Source organism: Dysidea avara, chromosome 14, assembly GCF_963678975.1.
Source record: "Dysidea avara chromosome 14, odDysAvar1.4, whole genome shotgun sequence".
NCBI classification, from domain to species: Eukaryota; Metazoa; Porifera; class Demospongiae; order Dictyoceratida; family Dysideidae; genus Dysidea; species Dysidea avara.
In genome coordinates, this window is record NC_089285.1 from 6482013 (window position 1) to 6497617 (window position 15605).

Below are 15605 nucleotides of genomic sequence, written 5' to 3' on the forward strand. Positions count from 1 at the left end.
TAAATAATATTCAGTGACTGTTCTATTAGAGTTTCTGACTGCTCTATTAGAGTATCTCGATCTTTTTAAACGGAACTGTGCAATCTGCAGATTTTCCTACTGTTAAAGTCTTATAATCACCTCAAAATGCTAGCATAATTCCTGATTCCCACACATACCTATTCAGAGTATGCCCGAAATTATGCCGGCATAATCGCCGCATCCCCGTCTGCTCAGTGGAAAATCTGCATATGATTCTTATTGTGTATGGTCTTGGCTGAAATGATAAATGCACAAACACTAGTACTGAATGTTCAACTTGTATAATTATATCTATTATATCTTCGTCAGAGTTCCATGTCTTGTGACAAGTAGCTAGCTAGCTCAGTATCATACCAGCTGGTGAGTATTCATGAACACTGCATGAAGATACTACAATAACTAAGTGTCCTGACCATATAGCAAGACAACAGCTTCTCAATATTAGGAATGTGTGTAATGTACGTGTATAGTCTTGTCAACAGCCAAGAGCAGTCAAGTAAATACTCTAATAATGCAGTCAAGTGTGTCTGATAACTCAAACTGAACTTGACAGCCACTAATATAATGTAAATTGCTATAATATGTATTTACAACAATAATATAAAACAAATCCATTACTGGATTAATAAAAGTACACAAATTAGATGAATAAAAATTGAAAATTTTAAAAGGGGAATAGGGATCACTGAAAAGAAAAGCCACCAAACAAGAAGGGATCGCTGGGGTGGTAATGTAAACCACACATCTCTATTTGACTCATCTCAAAATGACAGAACATGTAACTAAAATTTATGATACAGAGTCAAAATAGTGATTTGTGGTTACCCCAGTGATCCCTTCTTGTTTAACGGCTTTTTTCAGCGATCCCTATTCCCCTTTTAATTTTTTTTTATTCATCAATATAGAGCCATCCTGCAAGAAAAGGTCCTTTTTTATTACAAGATAAAATCTTGCAGGAGAAAGGTCCAATTCCTGGAGGATCCTGCAATATTCTTGTGTAGGAAAAGGTCCTTTTTTATTGCAAGATCTTGCATTTTTGTTCTTGCAAGATGGTTTCTTGTGGAAGTAGATGTAACTGAGTGTCAGGTATGTCAATTAATAAGATTGTGTAAACATAATAACTTTTAGTTGGTCTCAACAATGTAGTAGGGTTGGCTAGTTTAGCTTTTCAGTGGTAAGAATAATCATTAACCACAAACCTTGTAGCACGTCTCTGTACTGACTCAATGCTAGATATATCCAGAACTTGAGGACTTATATAAAACGGTAGGCCCTTTAGCAATCCAATAATCGGTACACCTCTACCTAGCACTGCATACTGCACAGTCTTCTCCTGGCAATTAGATTTGTGTAGTATATATAATCTAGTATCATTCAGTATTTGATCATAAAATATTATTTTAGGTGGTATATTAACTAATACACTATATAATTTTAAATTCCACTATTGTTGTGATCTGTGCATATGGTGCATCATTTCCTAGCCCAGTTATAATCAAAATAATTTCATAACAATGTTAAACACATATAGCTACTGAGGATTTTCTGTCCATTTGAACATTGCATACTGCAGTATACGCAATACAATGTTTGAACAGACAGAATGTCATCAGTATGCTCCTCCTGTTACACAGAATTACAAGTGAAGAACAGTACGAGAAGCATGTCTGCAATCAATCCAGTCACTATGGAAAATATGGGCGATAAGCCATGCAACACAGCCACAGGGAAGCTCCATTGTGCTATTGTGAATTGACACCTTACGTTGTCAGCAAAAGAACTAGGATACAAAGGAGGACAAAGGCAAGTCCATGATACGTGTATTGAACGTACTGTGGTTGGCAAAAAGGTACATCTTGGGATGAAGCAAAGTCAAAACAGAGAAGAAATCATGTCTGTAGCATTATCCATTGTTGAGTTATGCTGGCTGGAGGCATCAGTTAGATAATACTGAGTCAGTCAACATAAAAATCTGTTAATAGATTTTTTTTTGAATTTCATAGAAACTTTTTGGATGGCCTGAAGATATTTTTGAGTTTAGCTGTGCCTAACCAGACTGTCAAGGAGGGAATGGTTTTAGGGTGATATTTTTTGGTTTGAAAAGCCCAGTTCTTCATTATCAATCCCTATACAGTACTACCGTACTGTATGATACAAATTAGGGCTGACACGATCATCATATGGTTTTTTAGTATTCAAGTACTCTCTAGAGTTAATGATCGTGTACTCACAATTACTAGTTGCAAATAGTCATACCCATTTGACATGTTTTGTACCAACCTTTAACAGTTTACAGCTTTTTTCAAGTAACAACAATGATACACACACTGTATTAAAGTACTGATGTGACCAGAAATTATGCCAATCAAACTCTACAGTCTTCATTGTGTCACTCTCTGATGACAATACATCATGTGAGCTGGCTCACATGATCTTAATGAGTACTAGAGTACCAATTTTACTATCCGAGTACGAAAATCCTTAATGAGTACTCGTCAAGTATTACTATTTGTTCCAGCCCTCAAATACTAAAAATTGACATCATGCCTATCACTCTATGTAGTGCATGCTATTATAATCCATCAGTCAATACTACAACAGTACACTAACATCAAACAGTTTCAATAAACTGCTTCTGTTCTTACAATAACAACAGTGTTCTTGCGTGGCTGCAGCAGTTCCAAAGCATGTTAAATTTCTGCATTAAAAATTGATCCATCCAAGGACTCTGTGGTGATGCTCTGTCCACTAGTGGTTGCTGTATCAACACTTGAGGTACTTTGAGTTACATTCCTTTTCTTGATCTTCACCCACCGTGCAGTCTTAGGGTTATTACAGTGGGCACAAGACTGATAATAGGTGAAGAAAAAATACTAGAAAGAACAATAGGGCGATTTAAAAGCATACTCCGTGGGTCCCTGAACACAGTGTGTGTGGGAGGAAAGATAAACATGTACAGTAATACTATTCTAGGGGTATTGGCATATAAACATGAGTGATACGTTAGTACACAATTAAATCTGAGGGATGCTATATAAGAATGACTGTTCTCTTGCTAAATTACCTCACTAGCTATATTATTTCAACTACCATACCTCTAGTGTGATTCTCTCTGAATTGCAATCTCACCCAAGGTATTCAATCTCACGACGAAGCAATGAAACTTAAACTTTCAACAAACACTAAATAAACTCTCTACAGTTCTGGACATTTACACACACAGTTTGTGTCATGTGATCCTTCTCACATGAGTGTCATGTGATCCTTCTCACATGATACTGGTGTTTAAACAAGAAAATGGTGTTGATAACACTGGACTGAGACATGGGTATACTGACTGATAGTTTAATAGCAATTAAGCTGCAGCAATAGACAGTAAGCATACAATAGGTAAATAACTACACAACAATTATCAGCCTAAGGGCACATTTCTCATGTATGAGGCTATTTGTCTGGTTCCACATGTGTAGACAAAAAGGTTGCTAAAATGAAAATATATATATAATAACCTGCAACACTTTCATGGTTAGAACCATGGACCACTGATGTGTGAGATCAGTGTAGTACCAACTGTGCTTCCATTGCTATAGTCTGTTCGCGTTCACCTGAGCCCTCGTTTCTTGTTAATAACTCTTGTTACATGGGCCAGCTGTCCAAACATTTAGTAGCAATGTGAATCCTTTTAAACGCCAGAACTGGTAATCAAAAAAGCGCTTTAATACCAGCAAGAACAAGTGAGTTATGAGGCTTTAAAAATATCCCATACATTTAGTATGGACGATTCAGGCGTGCAAACATGTTTACAGTAATTATGAAAATATGCTTGTTCCAGTACAAAACCATTGGGAGTGAACATGTGTTCACCCCTTTGATATTACTATATTTGGCAGGGCTCAGGTGAACGCGTACCCACTATAGCTACTCACCTCCTCTACTTTTCTATCTTATAAATGTGATTCAAGAGGTAATCTGTACAACCTACATGTATATACCTGGGTATAGGCATAGCAACCCGGGGGGGGGGAGAAAGAGGGCTGGAGCCTCTCTAATAATTTTCTGCTGTTAGTTTTCAAAAAGATCAAATAACTCTAATAGAACAGTCAGTTGATCTAATAGAGCAGTCATTGTGTTTCAGAAGGTTAAACCCTCAAAATTTTCCTGTGGGGGCATGTCCCCAGACCCCTAGAGGGATAATGCTTTGCATGTTGACTGTGCTTGACAACTGCATAAACAGAGTCCCCCTATCTAAAAATAGTTTGCTATGACTACACGTGAGTGAAGAAGAAACCAAAGCTGAACCCGACCCTAACGCTATTACCAAGAGTATATAATAGAAACCAAGAGTATCGAACAGGTGTATTACCCTGTGATTAATGATTGCATAAAGTAACATGGATATATCAGTAATTGTTTGTTTTCATTACCATTAAGGTTTGCTGTATTTAGCTAAATTTGGCCACAAAATCAAGTGAAAACATGATAGGAGTTAAAGGGAATTGACAAATGTTAAAGTTCTGGTACTACCAAGAGGATCCCTGAAGGCGTAGCAACACACTTGTTTGTGCAACCATTGTTTTAGCAAGCTGGAGTTATCTTGGGTCCTTACTACACTTTCCTTGTACAATAACTGTTGATACTTGGTTGAATAACACAGAAAACTGGCAAACAAAGACCAATTGCCATGTGCGCATTTCAAATTACCACTTTGTGTAAACAAACAATTACTGAAATATCTGTGTTACTTTACACAATCATTAATCACGGGCTAATACACTGTTCGACACTCTTGGTTTCTATTATATACTCTTGGTATATGCTATGAAGGTAAATTTTTGTTGAGTTTGAGACATACTATGGTTGGCACTTGCTCCAACCCTAGCTCCCCTTGAACTCACCAACCATTATACAACTAGTGTCCTTGGGTGAGTGCCAGATGAATAGCCTGAATAAGTAGGTGTCTGGAATCAGATGAATAGCCATTACGTTATTTATTTGTTGGTGACATAATTTTCACCACATCTTTTCATTTTATTAATTATTATTGTTGGATAATGTAGCTATTAGGCAGGTACTACTGTATGGTCCAGTTCCCCCACCCCTTCCTGTCGGTGGCCCTGTTTACATACATATAAAGTATATGTGCAGTTAAGATGCTATCTGGTTATGGACGTCCTTACTTATTAATAATAAACTCTTATTAATTACCTGGAGGTGTTGGTCTTTTAGAATACAAATTGTGTGAACTAGTTTCTCGCTTCTCCAAGAGAGCAGACAGTGCATCTTTGAACTCTTCTAAATCTCCACTTGATATAATTACAACAAACTGCTTACATGAGTGATCTGAACACTGAATCACTCGTATCTATATAACAAAACAGTACATACAGCTAGGTGATTTCACAAGTATAAAAAGTGTATCATACACAATATTAATTTGTGCTTGTATACAGGGCCGCCCAGAGAAATTAAGGGGCCCAGGGCAAAGAGTTAAAGTGGGGCCCCAGAGGCAAGGAGGTTTCCATTCTAAATCACAACTTCACCCAAACTGTAAGTTGAAGACCAAAAAAAAAAAAAAAAAAAAAAAAAAAGGTCACAACCTACTCACAATGACAATAGCCACCCTTCACCAACCATATCTCCTTATCTATAAGTTTGCTACACTGCTCCTCTGAAGAATGCTGTGACTGCTCTATTAGAGTATATCGATCTTTTAAGCAGGTATTCGGGGGGCCCTTCATGGGGCCTCCTGGGGCCCCTATCAGGCTGGCGGCCCGGGGAAAAATGCCCCAGTTGCCCCCCCCCCCCCCCCCCTGTGGGCGGCCCTGCTTGTATATGATACTAGTAAGCAATTATAAAGTAGACAAATAATTTGTACATTAATGCACCTTCACAAATATTCCACCTTTGTTCTCTCTCAAATCAACACGGCATTGTGTTTCTGTGTCACTCCAAAGAACACGAGTCTCCAGTTGTTTTTGGCGACAGCACTTCTCTCTTGATACTTGGCTTCGCTCATTTATCTTTCTCAAGAGACCATCAAAAATACCTACAAGACTTTGAGCATGACTCCATTCCATTTTGATAGTACGTGGCTATAATCAACAACAACAAACGGGATATGATAATATAGTCTACTAGTTACATGAAATTGCAGAAGAACCAATGTAAAACACTTTGGGTAATCATTTTTTTTCAAATAGGCGGATACCATCGCTACACGGCACTTGAGAGAATTCCTTACAATGGATGAATGAAAATTTTGAGGGTTGTCACCCATACAGATGGTGAGAAGTCCAGACTTGACAGTAATATGTGTCCGATTATACTGTGAGGTGTTTCTCTGGTTCATTAACTTGAGTACTTTTTTCACTACAACTTTAATAAATAATTTAAAGTCTAGCTATGTAGCTATTTAACTTGTCCACAAGACAGCATTTAACGTTGTTCATCAATTATAATTCCATATATGGCACCACGGTGTTACTTTTGCAAACACTTGCAGGCAGTGGTGGAGGATGTGGGGGGTGGGGGTGCGTGACCAGAGTGTATAGATCAGGGGCCCCAGAAACTGTAGCCATTTTCACGATGTCTCAGAAAGTTCATCAGAATTAGTTTTATACACACAATTTGAAGCATTTTCAACTAAAACACCAACTTTTTAACTCATCATATGCTACAGTGTATTTGCAGTCAATAAAAACCTTTTGTGACAAAGTTTTTAGCTGTTGACTACAGTACAAAACAGCTTTTAGACAGTTGGAAATACTTGGTACAGGTGTAACACACCAACTCTTAAAGTGAAAGGTCAGTGGTTCAATTCCCACTGTAGGCAAGTACTTTTAGGAACATATTTTTAGGAAGCGCTTTGACTGCTCTATTAGGGTATTTTAGTGTTCTATTAGAATATATCAATCTTTTTTAGCCTCACTCCAATTTCGGCAAGATATTCTAAGGGTGGCTATATAGACCCCCCTCAGCAGACCGAGGGAAAGCTTCAGCCCCCCACCGCCTATGGCTACAGGTACTGCAGCGAATCTTCCATGATGAAAATAAGTACCGCGCATTAAACATCATGTAAGTCTGTTCATCTAAGTAGATAATGAGTTACTATATTGTTGAAGCCAAATGAATGATTTTGTGATTTCAGTGTGCCAAGCCAGCATACTGAAAATGATGGTTGTTTAGTATAGTATCTTGCCAAATATTCTATAGGGTAAGAGCTTCACCAAGTTTGTGGATTTAGGATTCAAACAAACATGAAATAGAGAAAAACTGACAGTTTTTAAACATTACATTGTCTGTAAACAACACCAAAGCCCAAAGGTCAAATCTGAGGTGGTTTGTCATATGCAAACTTTGCCAAGTTTCATGCTTTTATCCAAAAGTACACAAAAAGGTCTATTTAAAATGCTTAGAACCCCGACTATTTGTAAGTATGGTATCTAACAATCATTCAAATAAGTACAAGTTGAGCTGGATCCTGAAAAACACCTAAAAATTAAAAGTGGATTTTTTTTCTCTCTTGAGAGTAAACACTTCAGCCAACCAGATGATTAACGGCGACACCAAAGGTGTCTGCAACAAACTAGTCAGGTTTGGTTCCATTACAAGTTAGAAAAAGGGCTGTAATGGAGATTACACTTTTAAGGCTTACCCATAGGAAATGTATAGTGAAAATGTTGATTGACTGTAAATATTATGTCAAACATTTGAACGAAAAGATTTAAAATATTTTTAGCAGGTCAAGTAGTACTACAAATGAGCCAAATTTCAACATGGTCTGTAATTGCATCTATGAGTTATTAAATGTTTTTGAGGATTCAGCTCAACAGGTACATGCTATACCATAGCTAATACCATAGTAATTATCCCCTATAATATATTCCATACAATTATTATTATTATAATAAGGCCAGGCAAAGTAGATTGCTAGTTTCTCATCAGCCACTTCCTCATTTTGATGCAGGCGGGCAGTCATTGAAGCACACAAAATCACAACAACAGTAGGCTAGCCATTTCTGTCACTACAAGGATTATCAAGAGTCTTAAAGCTATACATTTTACTACCTTCCCTAAGAAGAAAGAATTAGCTGAAAATGATAGTAATTGTAATATTTACACAGGGAATCCACCCAGTAAAACTGACTTACATTGGAGCCCTGCACATAGCTGAAAATTATGTATAGTTTGTCAAAATCCTAGCACAGCTGATAATTATAGCAGTAATGGAGGTGGCAGGGTTGAAGGTGATGCAGGCAAACTATAAATACAGTTTGGTCGCTCCATATTCCAAATATGAGACCAGGACAAATGACTTGCTGTATTAATTTTTTTTAATTCACAGAGGTTGTGCTATAGATAATATATGTCACGTACAGTATATTATCACCTTGCATTTACTCAAAAGTTTTTAAGGTTTACTGCTTCTCACTGATGGAATGCAATACCATCCGACTTCCATCCTACTATCACAGACCTCCACTACCAGCAATTCCACCATGATTGTACTTCGGAGGTTCCAGGTACAAGGCACAACACTAACTAATGGTATTGCCCTCAAGATTTTGTTGCTATAGACAGCCTTTAAAGCAAAAACTATAAATAGAATGACCTCACTTCCTTCCGCTAATCGCCTGTTTGAGTTGCGAACAAGAAGTTGTCAAATACGTATACAATGTATAGTGTATCAACTCCATGCAGACACACAATGTAATCACAGAGTTGATATGAAAGTGGAGGTTATTCCATCCTTGATACCATCGATAAGGCGAACACATGTAGACTCTATGTATTTTTGTAATTTGTGACATGAATTTCTATTTGCTTGAAATCCACCTGTACTTCGAAATTAAAATCTATGAAATTCAGATTTTACTGTTCCTACGAAAATTTCTGGTTTGAAAATAACCAGCTATATGGTAGTATATCAGTTGACAAACAATATAATTGTATCTTTATTGATTCTGGTTGTAATTCTATTTCTCCAGAAGACTGAGTTATAGTGGAGTAATTAACAGCCACTGGCGAGGCAATCAGCTCGATCAGGGTACAGCAGCAGCAGCAGCAGCAGCAGCAGCAGCAGCAGCAGCAGCAGCAAGCAGCAGCAGCAGCAGCAGCAGCAGCAGCAGCAGCAGCAGCAGCAGCAGCAGCAGCAGCAGCAGCAGCAGCAGCAGCAGCAGCAGTAGATGGCATTGATTCCCAACAATGGCCATTATGGATAGTTTACTGCACTCACAAATCAAGGGGGAGGCACTATATATTCTGTACTCTGATCTTCGTCCTCGGTCAAAACAAAAGTCAAGCAAGAAATTTGCAGTAGGTCAAAAGACAGGCTTCGATTGTAAAAGGTATACCACAATTGGTACTTTTACAGTTACAACATAACTGTATTTTTATGAAAATATGCAAGAATTTGGTCAAGAGTCAAGCATGGATTTTAGCAAAGGGTCAAGGCATTTTTTTTTTTTTACTTTGACCCAGGACGAAGATCGGAGTACAGGGTATATGGAGTATCACCCCCTTGCAAGTGTCATTCTCTGATGCTTCTGTGATGCTTGTGAGAGCCTAAGTGAGATGTGATCTGTGTACATGACAAGAGGCGCAAAGTTGCTTGAGTAAATAAAACTTAGCTTCATTAGTTGGTTTGTCAATACCAATTTAACACTCCTGGAGCTGGCCTTTATTCCCGGATTTTGGGAGTCTGGAGATCCACCAGACCTTTTTCATGTCGGCTCATGCTGTAGGTACAGTAGATCTGCGACTACGGTCAAAGTCTTGACCAGGGAAAATTTCACCTTGACCCTTGACTTGCAGCATTTATTGTCTTTGACCTATGACATGAGCATTTCTTGTCAAACTTTTGACCTCCACTTATTTCTCTATTTTCCTATACACACCTGTGCTTATAACCTAGTATAATATTTTTAGTGCATGCTACCAGCAGCCAGGAGAGAAAAAATCATTATAATTACGCCTGTTGGAGCTTTAAAACATCTTCATGGAGATCCTTACTTCTTGTGAATTACGTATAATTCCGTAAACTTGATAATGCTACATATAGTTTTCGATTGTGGGTTTCGAACCTTCCGTATCGTCTTGACCCACTGTAAGAGCTATTTTGTGGCCTTGACCGTTGACTTAGAGTTTGACCGTAGTCGCAGATCGACCTACAGCAAGACCCTGAATGACACCCCCTTGCTTTTTCCTCTCCCACACACAAAGCCGTTTGGGTATATACAAGACTACCGATATTACGCTCATAATCACGTACCTCATCTCCGGCACGGATTTTGATAATTTTTTTCTTTGATATGGCTGCTTCGATTTTCATCCCGAAATCCAATTCCTTCCTTCCTATTTATATATATCCTGTACAGGTGCGAAAGAGAAGTACAAGTTAAATATATACATTGTGTTAAGCCCTAACTTGAGGGTGTGCTCTTCAGAGTGCTACTCACTTCTAGGCATTCTTCGATTTTCACCGAGTGACGATAATATGTATATAAAAAAATCCCCCTGGTTTTCAGTAATTCTTGAAAATCGAAAAGCGAGTGTAAACGTACATATAAAGTAGTCTGGCGCCGCCCGCGTATTTTTTTGCGAAGGGTGGGCGGCGCCAGACTACATATAAAGGTGTGGCATTGGCTGTGTGCAAATATTAGCTAATCATTAGATCTTTAGTTTTGTAATGTTGTACAATTAATTGCAATATCTGGTAATTTGTTCTACAATTTAATTGTATCTGGGTAAAAGGAATATTTTAAATGAAATAACTGTGGCTCTAAAATGGTTGCTTGAATCAATTAATGTCCTCGGGTAAGTAAATTATTCCTGATGAGTGAGTTCCCTGTTTCAGTTTCAACAAGATTAACAATTTTATCCATCCCTGATTCCCTTCTAACTAAAGTGTCGTACAGGCTCAGGTCCCTAGAGGGGTAGTTGCCTAATAAGTTGACCCAGAAAGAAAAAAATGAGAAGTCAAGATGTACTGGCAGAATGCAGGGGAAATCCCAGATCCAGGTTGTGTGGCTCCTCAGGCACTTGCAGCTAAGTCACTGCCTGACCTGGGATTTTTTTCTGTATTCAGCAGTTCTCAATTACAGGTCTCTGACTCCCTACTTCACAGGCATACTGTTGAGCTGGGGAATAACAGATTGTCCACTGCATCCCATTTAACAGGTTAGTGACAAATACATTGAAAAATCACTACAATACTGCTTGCTTTCCTTTGTACTTTTTCTAGTTTATCAATATTAGTCAGAGTATAGGGTGACCAAACTACACAGGCATACTGTAATATGGATCACACTAAAGAATGATAGAATCTTTCCCTTACACTTGTTGATCACTATCTCAAATTGCACTGCAGATATGCTTGGACATTGTTTGTTGTATACAGAAGTAACGTGGAAGTTTCAAGAAAATGTTTCATCAATATAAATTCCCAAGTACTTGGCTTGTGGATCTTAAATACTTAGCCTTCTCTATACATTTGATGCAGTTTATAAACAAACGTACACAAGTTCATTACACAATAAACTGACTGAGTACTCACATTTTAATATGTCTATCTCGTCCACCACTAGCCACTTGTTCCCCATTAGTACTCCAGTCAACACTAAACACTTCATCAACATGACCTGGTAGATCCATCAGTAACTTCCTGTTCTTAATATCCCACACCTGTAGGGAAGGGTGGGTAATGAGTGGGTGGGGCTGATGGTGCAGGTCACCTTTAGTGTACTATCTGAACTACCACTACACAATAACCTGCTGTCTGCTGACCAGGAGATCTGTACGGGACAGTAGCCAAGAGTTATGTGAGATACATGTACATGCACACAAGTTTAGTACACAACTTGGAATGGTATAAAATTATATATAGCACATTATCAGTACTTCCAGATGTGGGTGGGAAGGATTTTTCTTTTTTAAAGAGATTGTATCAGTGCCTGTGTGACACTCACATGAGTAAGCAAAGCAGAATGCTACGGTAGCTACTTACAGAGAATGTCTTTAACATTAAGGATGTACCAAGTATGGACATTTTAGAACCAAAAACATTTAGTGTTAATATACTATGTGACTGGATTTGACAAAACCAGGTTTCCACACACATCCAATTCTTTGACGTTAATCACTTGTAACTTGACAACTCAATATGCTATTGAGCTACAATTTTCACACAATGCTTTCATTGCATTATACAATAACAGGTCCAAATTTGAAACTGACAGCATTTTTATACATTGAGTTATGGTCCTTTAAAGTAACAAATCTGGATGTGTGTGGAAGCCTGGATGTGTCAAATCCGGCCACATATTTATGTTGATTGAAGCATTACAAATTCTAAAAGGTGCACACTGGCATCTGCAGCACCATCCCATAGACACAGTTAGAACTTTTGTAGATAGCTCCTTTGCATGCCAGTTTATATGACAACTGAACTACTAGTGACTGTCATTGATCCCTACAAATCTTGACCAACGCAGACCACTTAGAAAGCAATATTATTTAGATATTTACCTAAAACTGCTCAAAACTACGTCAAAAACCTCATCCCTGAAGTACCTTGGGAGGCTGTGCCTTCCAGATCAACCTTCTGCTGCTCCAGATGCCCACTTTGCCAAGCCCTGGATCCACCTCTGCTTTTTTAAAGTTCAATATGACATCTTCAAATGCACACATAATCACATACACAATACTAGTTCAGCTCACCTGATATACAGCACTGACATGACCCCTCAAACTAGTGATGTACCTGTATGGTGTGTATACTAGTAACATTACTAGTGTAACTATCTCCTCACTGACTTGCCCGTCCTGCCATCCCATAACTTCACTGACTTGTCAAATGAAGCACTAGCAATGAGACGAGCATCAGGAGAGAAACTGACTTGATTGATAAGTTGTTGATGACCTAAACAATATCACACTGTAATAGCCTGATGTTACAGGGTTTGCAATTTCAAGTAAAATGCATAGTGAGGTTACGCATGTGTATTTGCTATACTGTATTTACTCGATTTGTGCCCCAGGGGTACTATTATTTTTCGTCCAAAAATAAGGATAACACCCATGGAATAGTGCCGCAATATTTGAGGATGCGCTACTAATATTTTAAACCTGCCACCACTATAGCTATTCTACATTATAGTTTTATAAAACAATCACAACACGTTGCTACTTACTTTGTCTACACAGAACCTTCTTTCACTCAAGTCCTTGTAGCACAACTATGTCACCCCTCGTGCTATGTGGTCAATTTATTAACTAATATCCGGAATTTTCAATATGTGACAGCTGTTCAAGTTTTACCAGGACAATGCATTCCTCAAATCTACACTGAGATTAATACTAAAGGTATGAGAGCATTAGTAAAGAGTAATTATGAAAGTATACTGCAGCACTATTCGAGGGTGTGGCATAAATCGAGTAAATATGGTATTTGGCTTTTCTTGAAGTGAAATAAGTCATGTTACACCATCCCTGTTAAAGAGATTTGTCGAGTGTATAGCAGCCTGAGGCACAATATGGACCATTGTGGTACCAGATAAATCGCTTGCAAAAACATGCATGTGTACGCATTCACACTACACAATTTGTATGAAATTCCAAGTGTTGAAACCCTGTAGTGAATACTCAGAGGCGGTTGGTCACACCATAACATGATCACACACTGCTATGTGTAATTGTACAACCAAATATGGCAACAAGTGCATGACAATAATTTTATATCTTAGTTGGAAGGTACACAAGAAGGCTTTGTCAGTGCACTCATTACTAATGGGTATGTATTGCATAATTTTTAGGAAATAGGAAACAGGAAATTTTACATTAGTGTTTACAAGGTTAAATTACGTACACACAGAGCACAAGTGCTGAAGGTCTGTAGGACTCTTGGTCCTACAACTTCAAACAGGCTGTAGGCCTACAGACCTTCAGCACTTGTACTGTGAAGTCTAATAAAATAAATAAATAAAATACACTATGGCTGACACGGATGGGTAGAAATACGCATCCACACACTGCCCAAACGATTATGCTATTGATCATTCGTCTCATTTAGTAACTGTCAACTAGTTGAAACTTAGCAACTACATTGAGCCAAGATTAACCTGTAAACCCAAACCCATAACTAAACACTCAACGTTGCCCAATATAATGATAGTCATATCTTTGAACTGGTTGGGCATCAAAGCCATGAACAAACTACATTCCCAGGTAATATCTTGCATGACAATATGCAGGTTAAACCGTAAGCAGTGCCTTTGAACGCCCACACAAAAGTGGTATACGTATAATAAGGACACTATAAAACCATAGTACATATTTACTATAAGATATGTACTGTATTGTACCTACCCATCATTCAATGGTTTCTTGCCAGTGGATGGTTGCCATAGGAACAGTGTGAAGTCATTAGATCCAGACACAAGCAGTTCTTCACTGATCACTTCCTAATATGGTAATAACCAATGTACTATCAGTACCTATTACTGGTACTCACCTTCACTGGTGGAGGTCACCTGTGTAGAGTAGAGATTCAAATTAGCAACACATTAAATAATGTCATTACGTGAGGGGCTAGAAAATCAAGAGCCTTCTCCATATACTATACAATACCAAAATGGCTTCTAGAAACTTCACAGATACCGTATAGTGGGAAATTTTCGAAAGGTCAAATTTTCAAAAACGAGTGCTTGATAGTAAGTTTGAAAAAATATACTTGATACAGTTTCTCTCTGCCATTACCACGTCGCACTGTAGATAAGACAGATTTATGAACCTAACTGGAGGAAGCTAACAATTGTTGTATTGATCACGTGTATGTAGCTACAGTAGAATTTGCTGCTTTGATTGCTCAGTATAGACAAAGGCCGTGGTAGAATCGTGTCTAGCTACTTATTCCTCCTTTGTGGCTTGAACCATATTGTTTGGTAGACTATACTAGTCTGGCGCCGCCCGCCCCTTCGCAAAAAGTAAGGGTCTGGTGAAATACAAATACCTAATCATTTCAAAAGGAATTCAAATAGACAGCGCACGTAATGCTTGTTACGTAAGATGATTGCACTTCAATTCGAACAACAAAAGTATTGTGTTGCCAAGGCGATTTCTGTGTGAACGTCATTGGCATGCACTAATTGGCTATTGCCGAATCTGGGCGCTAGAAATGATTTAGTATCTGTATTTCACCCGACCCTTACTTTATGCGAAGGGGCGGGCGGCGCCAGACTAAGACTATACATGGCTTTAATCCACTGAATGGCCTGCAGATTGAGCCATCACTAGTTAGCACTATTCATCACTTCCAGATATTCACTATCATTTCACTCAAGCTGGAATAATAATTTTCTCGAGCTCTTAGGCTTCAAGACTCATGGTGACACTCATTGTATAGCTTGCATCGTGTTTGCCAGTGGCCTAGTACCTATAGTTAGCTAACTGATAAAGTAGAAAACATGCAGCACTTACCCTTGTTTATAGTTTGATAGGTGTTTTTCTGGTAAGCAAATTACATAAATATGTTATTGAAAGGCAGTTGTTTTGAATTTTTTGAATATTTAACCTTTCAAAAATTTCCT

General features: G+C 38.2%; 1 protein-coding gene across 5 annotated transcripts; it reads right to left on the reverse strand.

Moving 5' to 3' along the window:
- Positions 1–2521: 2521 nt before the first annotated feature.
- On the reverse strand, positions 2522–14704 carry LOC136244456 (notchless protein homolog 1-like). 5 transcript variants are annotated; one of them, XM_066036055.1, is made up of 9 exons: positions 14531–14549; positions 14386–14480; positions 12835–12940; positions 12739–12781; positions 11754–11813; positions 11576–11703; positions 5907–6113; positions 5227–5383; positions 2522–2894 (listed from the first exon to the last, which is right to left on the reverse strand). In XM_066036055.1, the coding sequence occupies exons 2-7, from the start codon at positions 14390–14392 to the stop codon at positions 6068–6070; spliced, it is 390 nt and encodes a 129-aa protein (XP_065892127.1). In that variant the 5' UTR covers positions 14393–14480; positions 14531–14549; the 3' UTR covers positions 2522–2894; positions 5227–5383; positions 5907–6067. The 5 variants fall into 5 exon arrangements, with proteins under 5 accessions (XP_065892127.1, XP_065892129.1, XP_065892125.1 ...); XM_066036057.1 differs by lacking the exon at positions 5907–6113; XM_066036053.1 differs by lacking the exons at positions 2522–2894; positions 5227–5383; positions 5907–6113 and adding an exon at positions 10292–10389 and having other exon boundaries at positions 14531–14704.
- Between the last annotated feature and the right edge of the window lie 901 nt (positions 14705–15605).

Coding starts and splice junctions, on each gene's coding strand:
- LOC136244456 (XM_066036053.1), bottom strand. Junction 11,814..12,738: donor ATGTCAGTGCTGTATATCAG/GTGAGCTGAACT, acceptor TGTCCCGTACAG/ATCTCCTGGTCAGCAGACAG. Junction 10,390..11,575: donor CGAGATAGACATATTAAAAT/GTGAGTACTCAG, acceptor GCACCTGTACAG/GATATATATAAATAGGAAGG.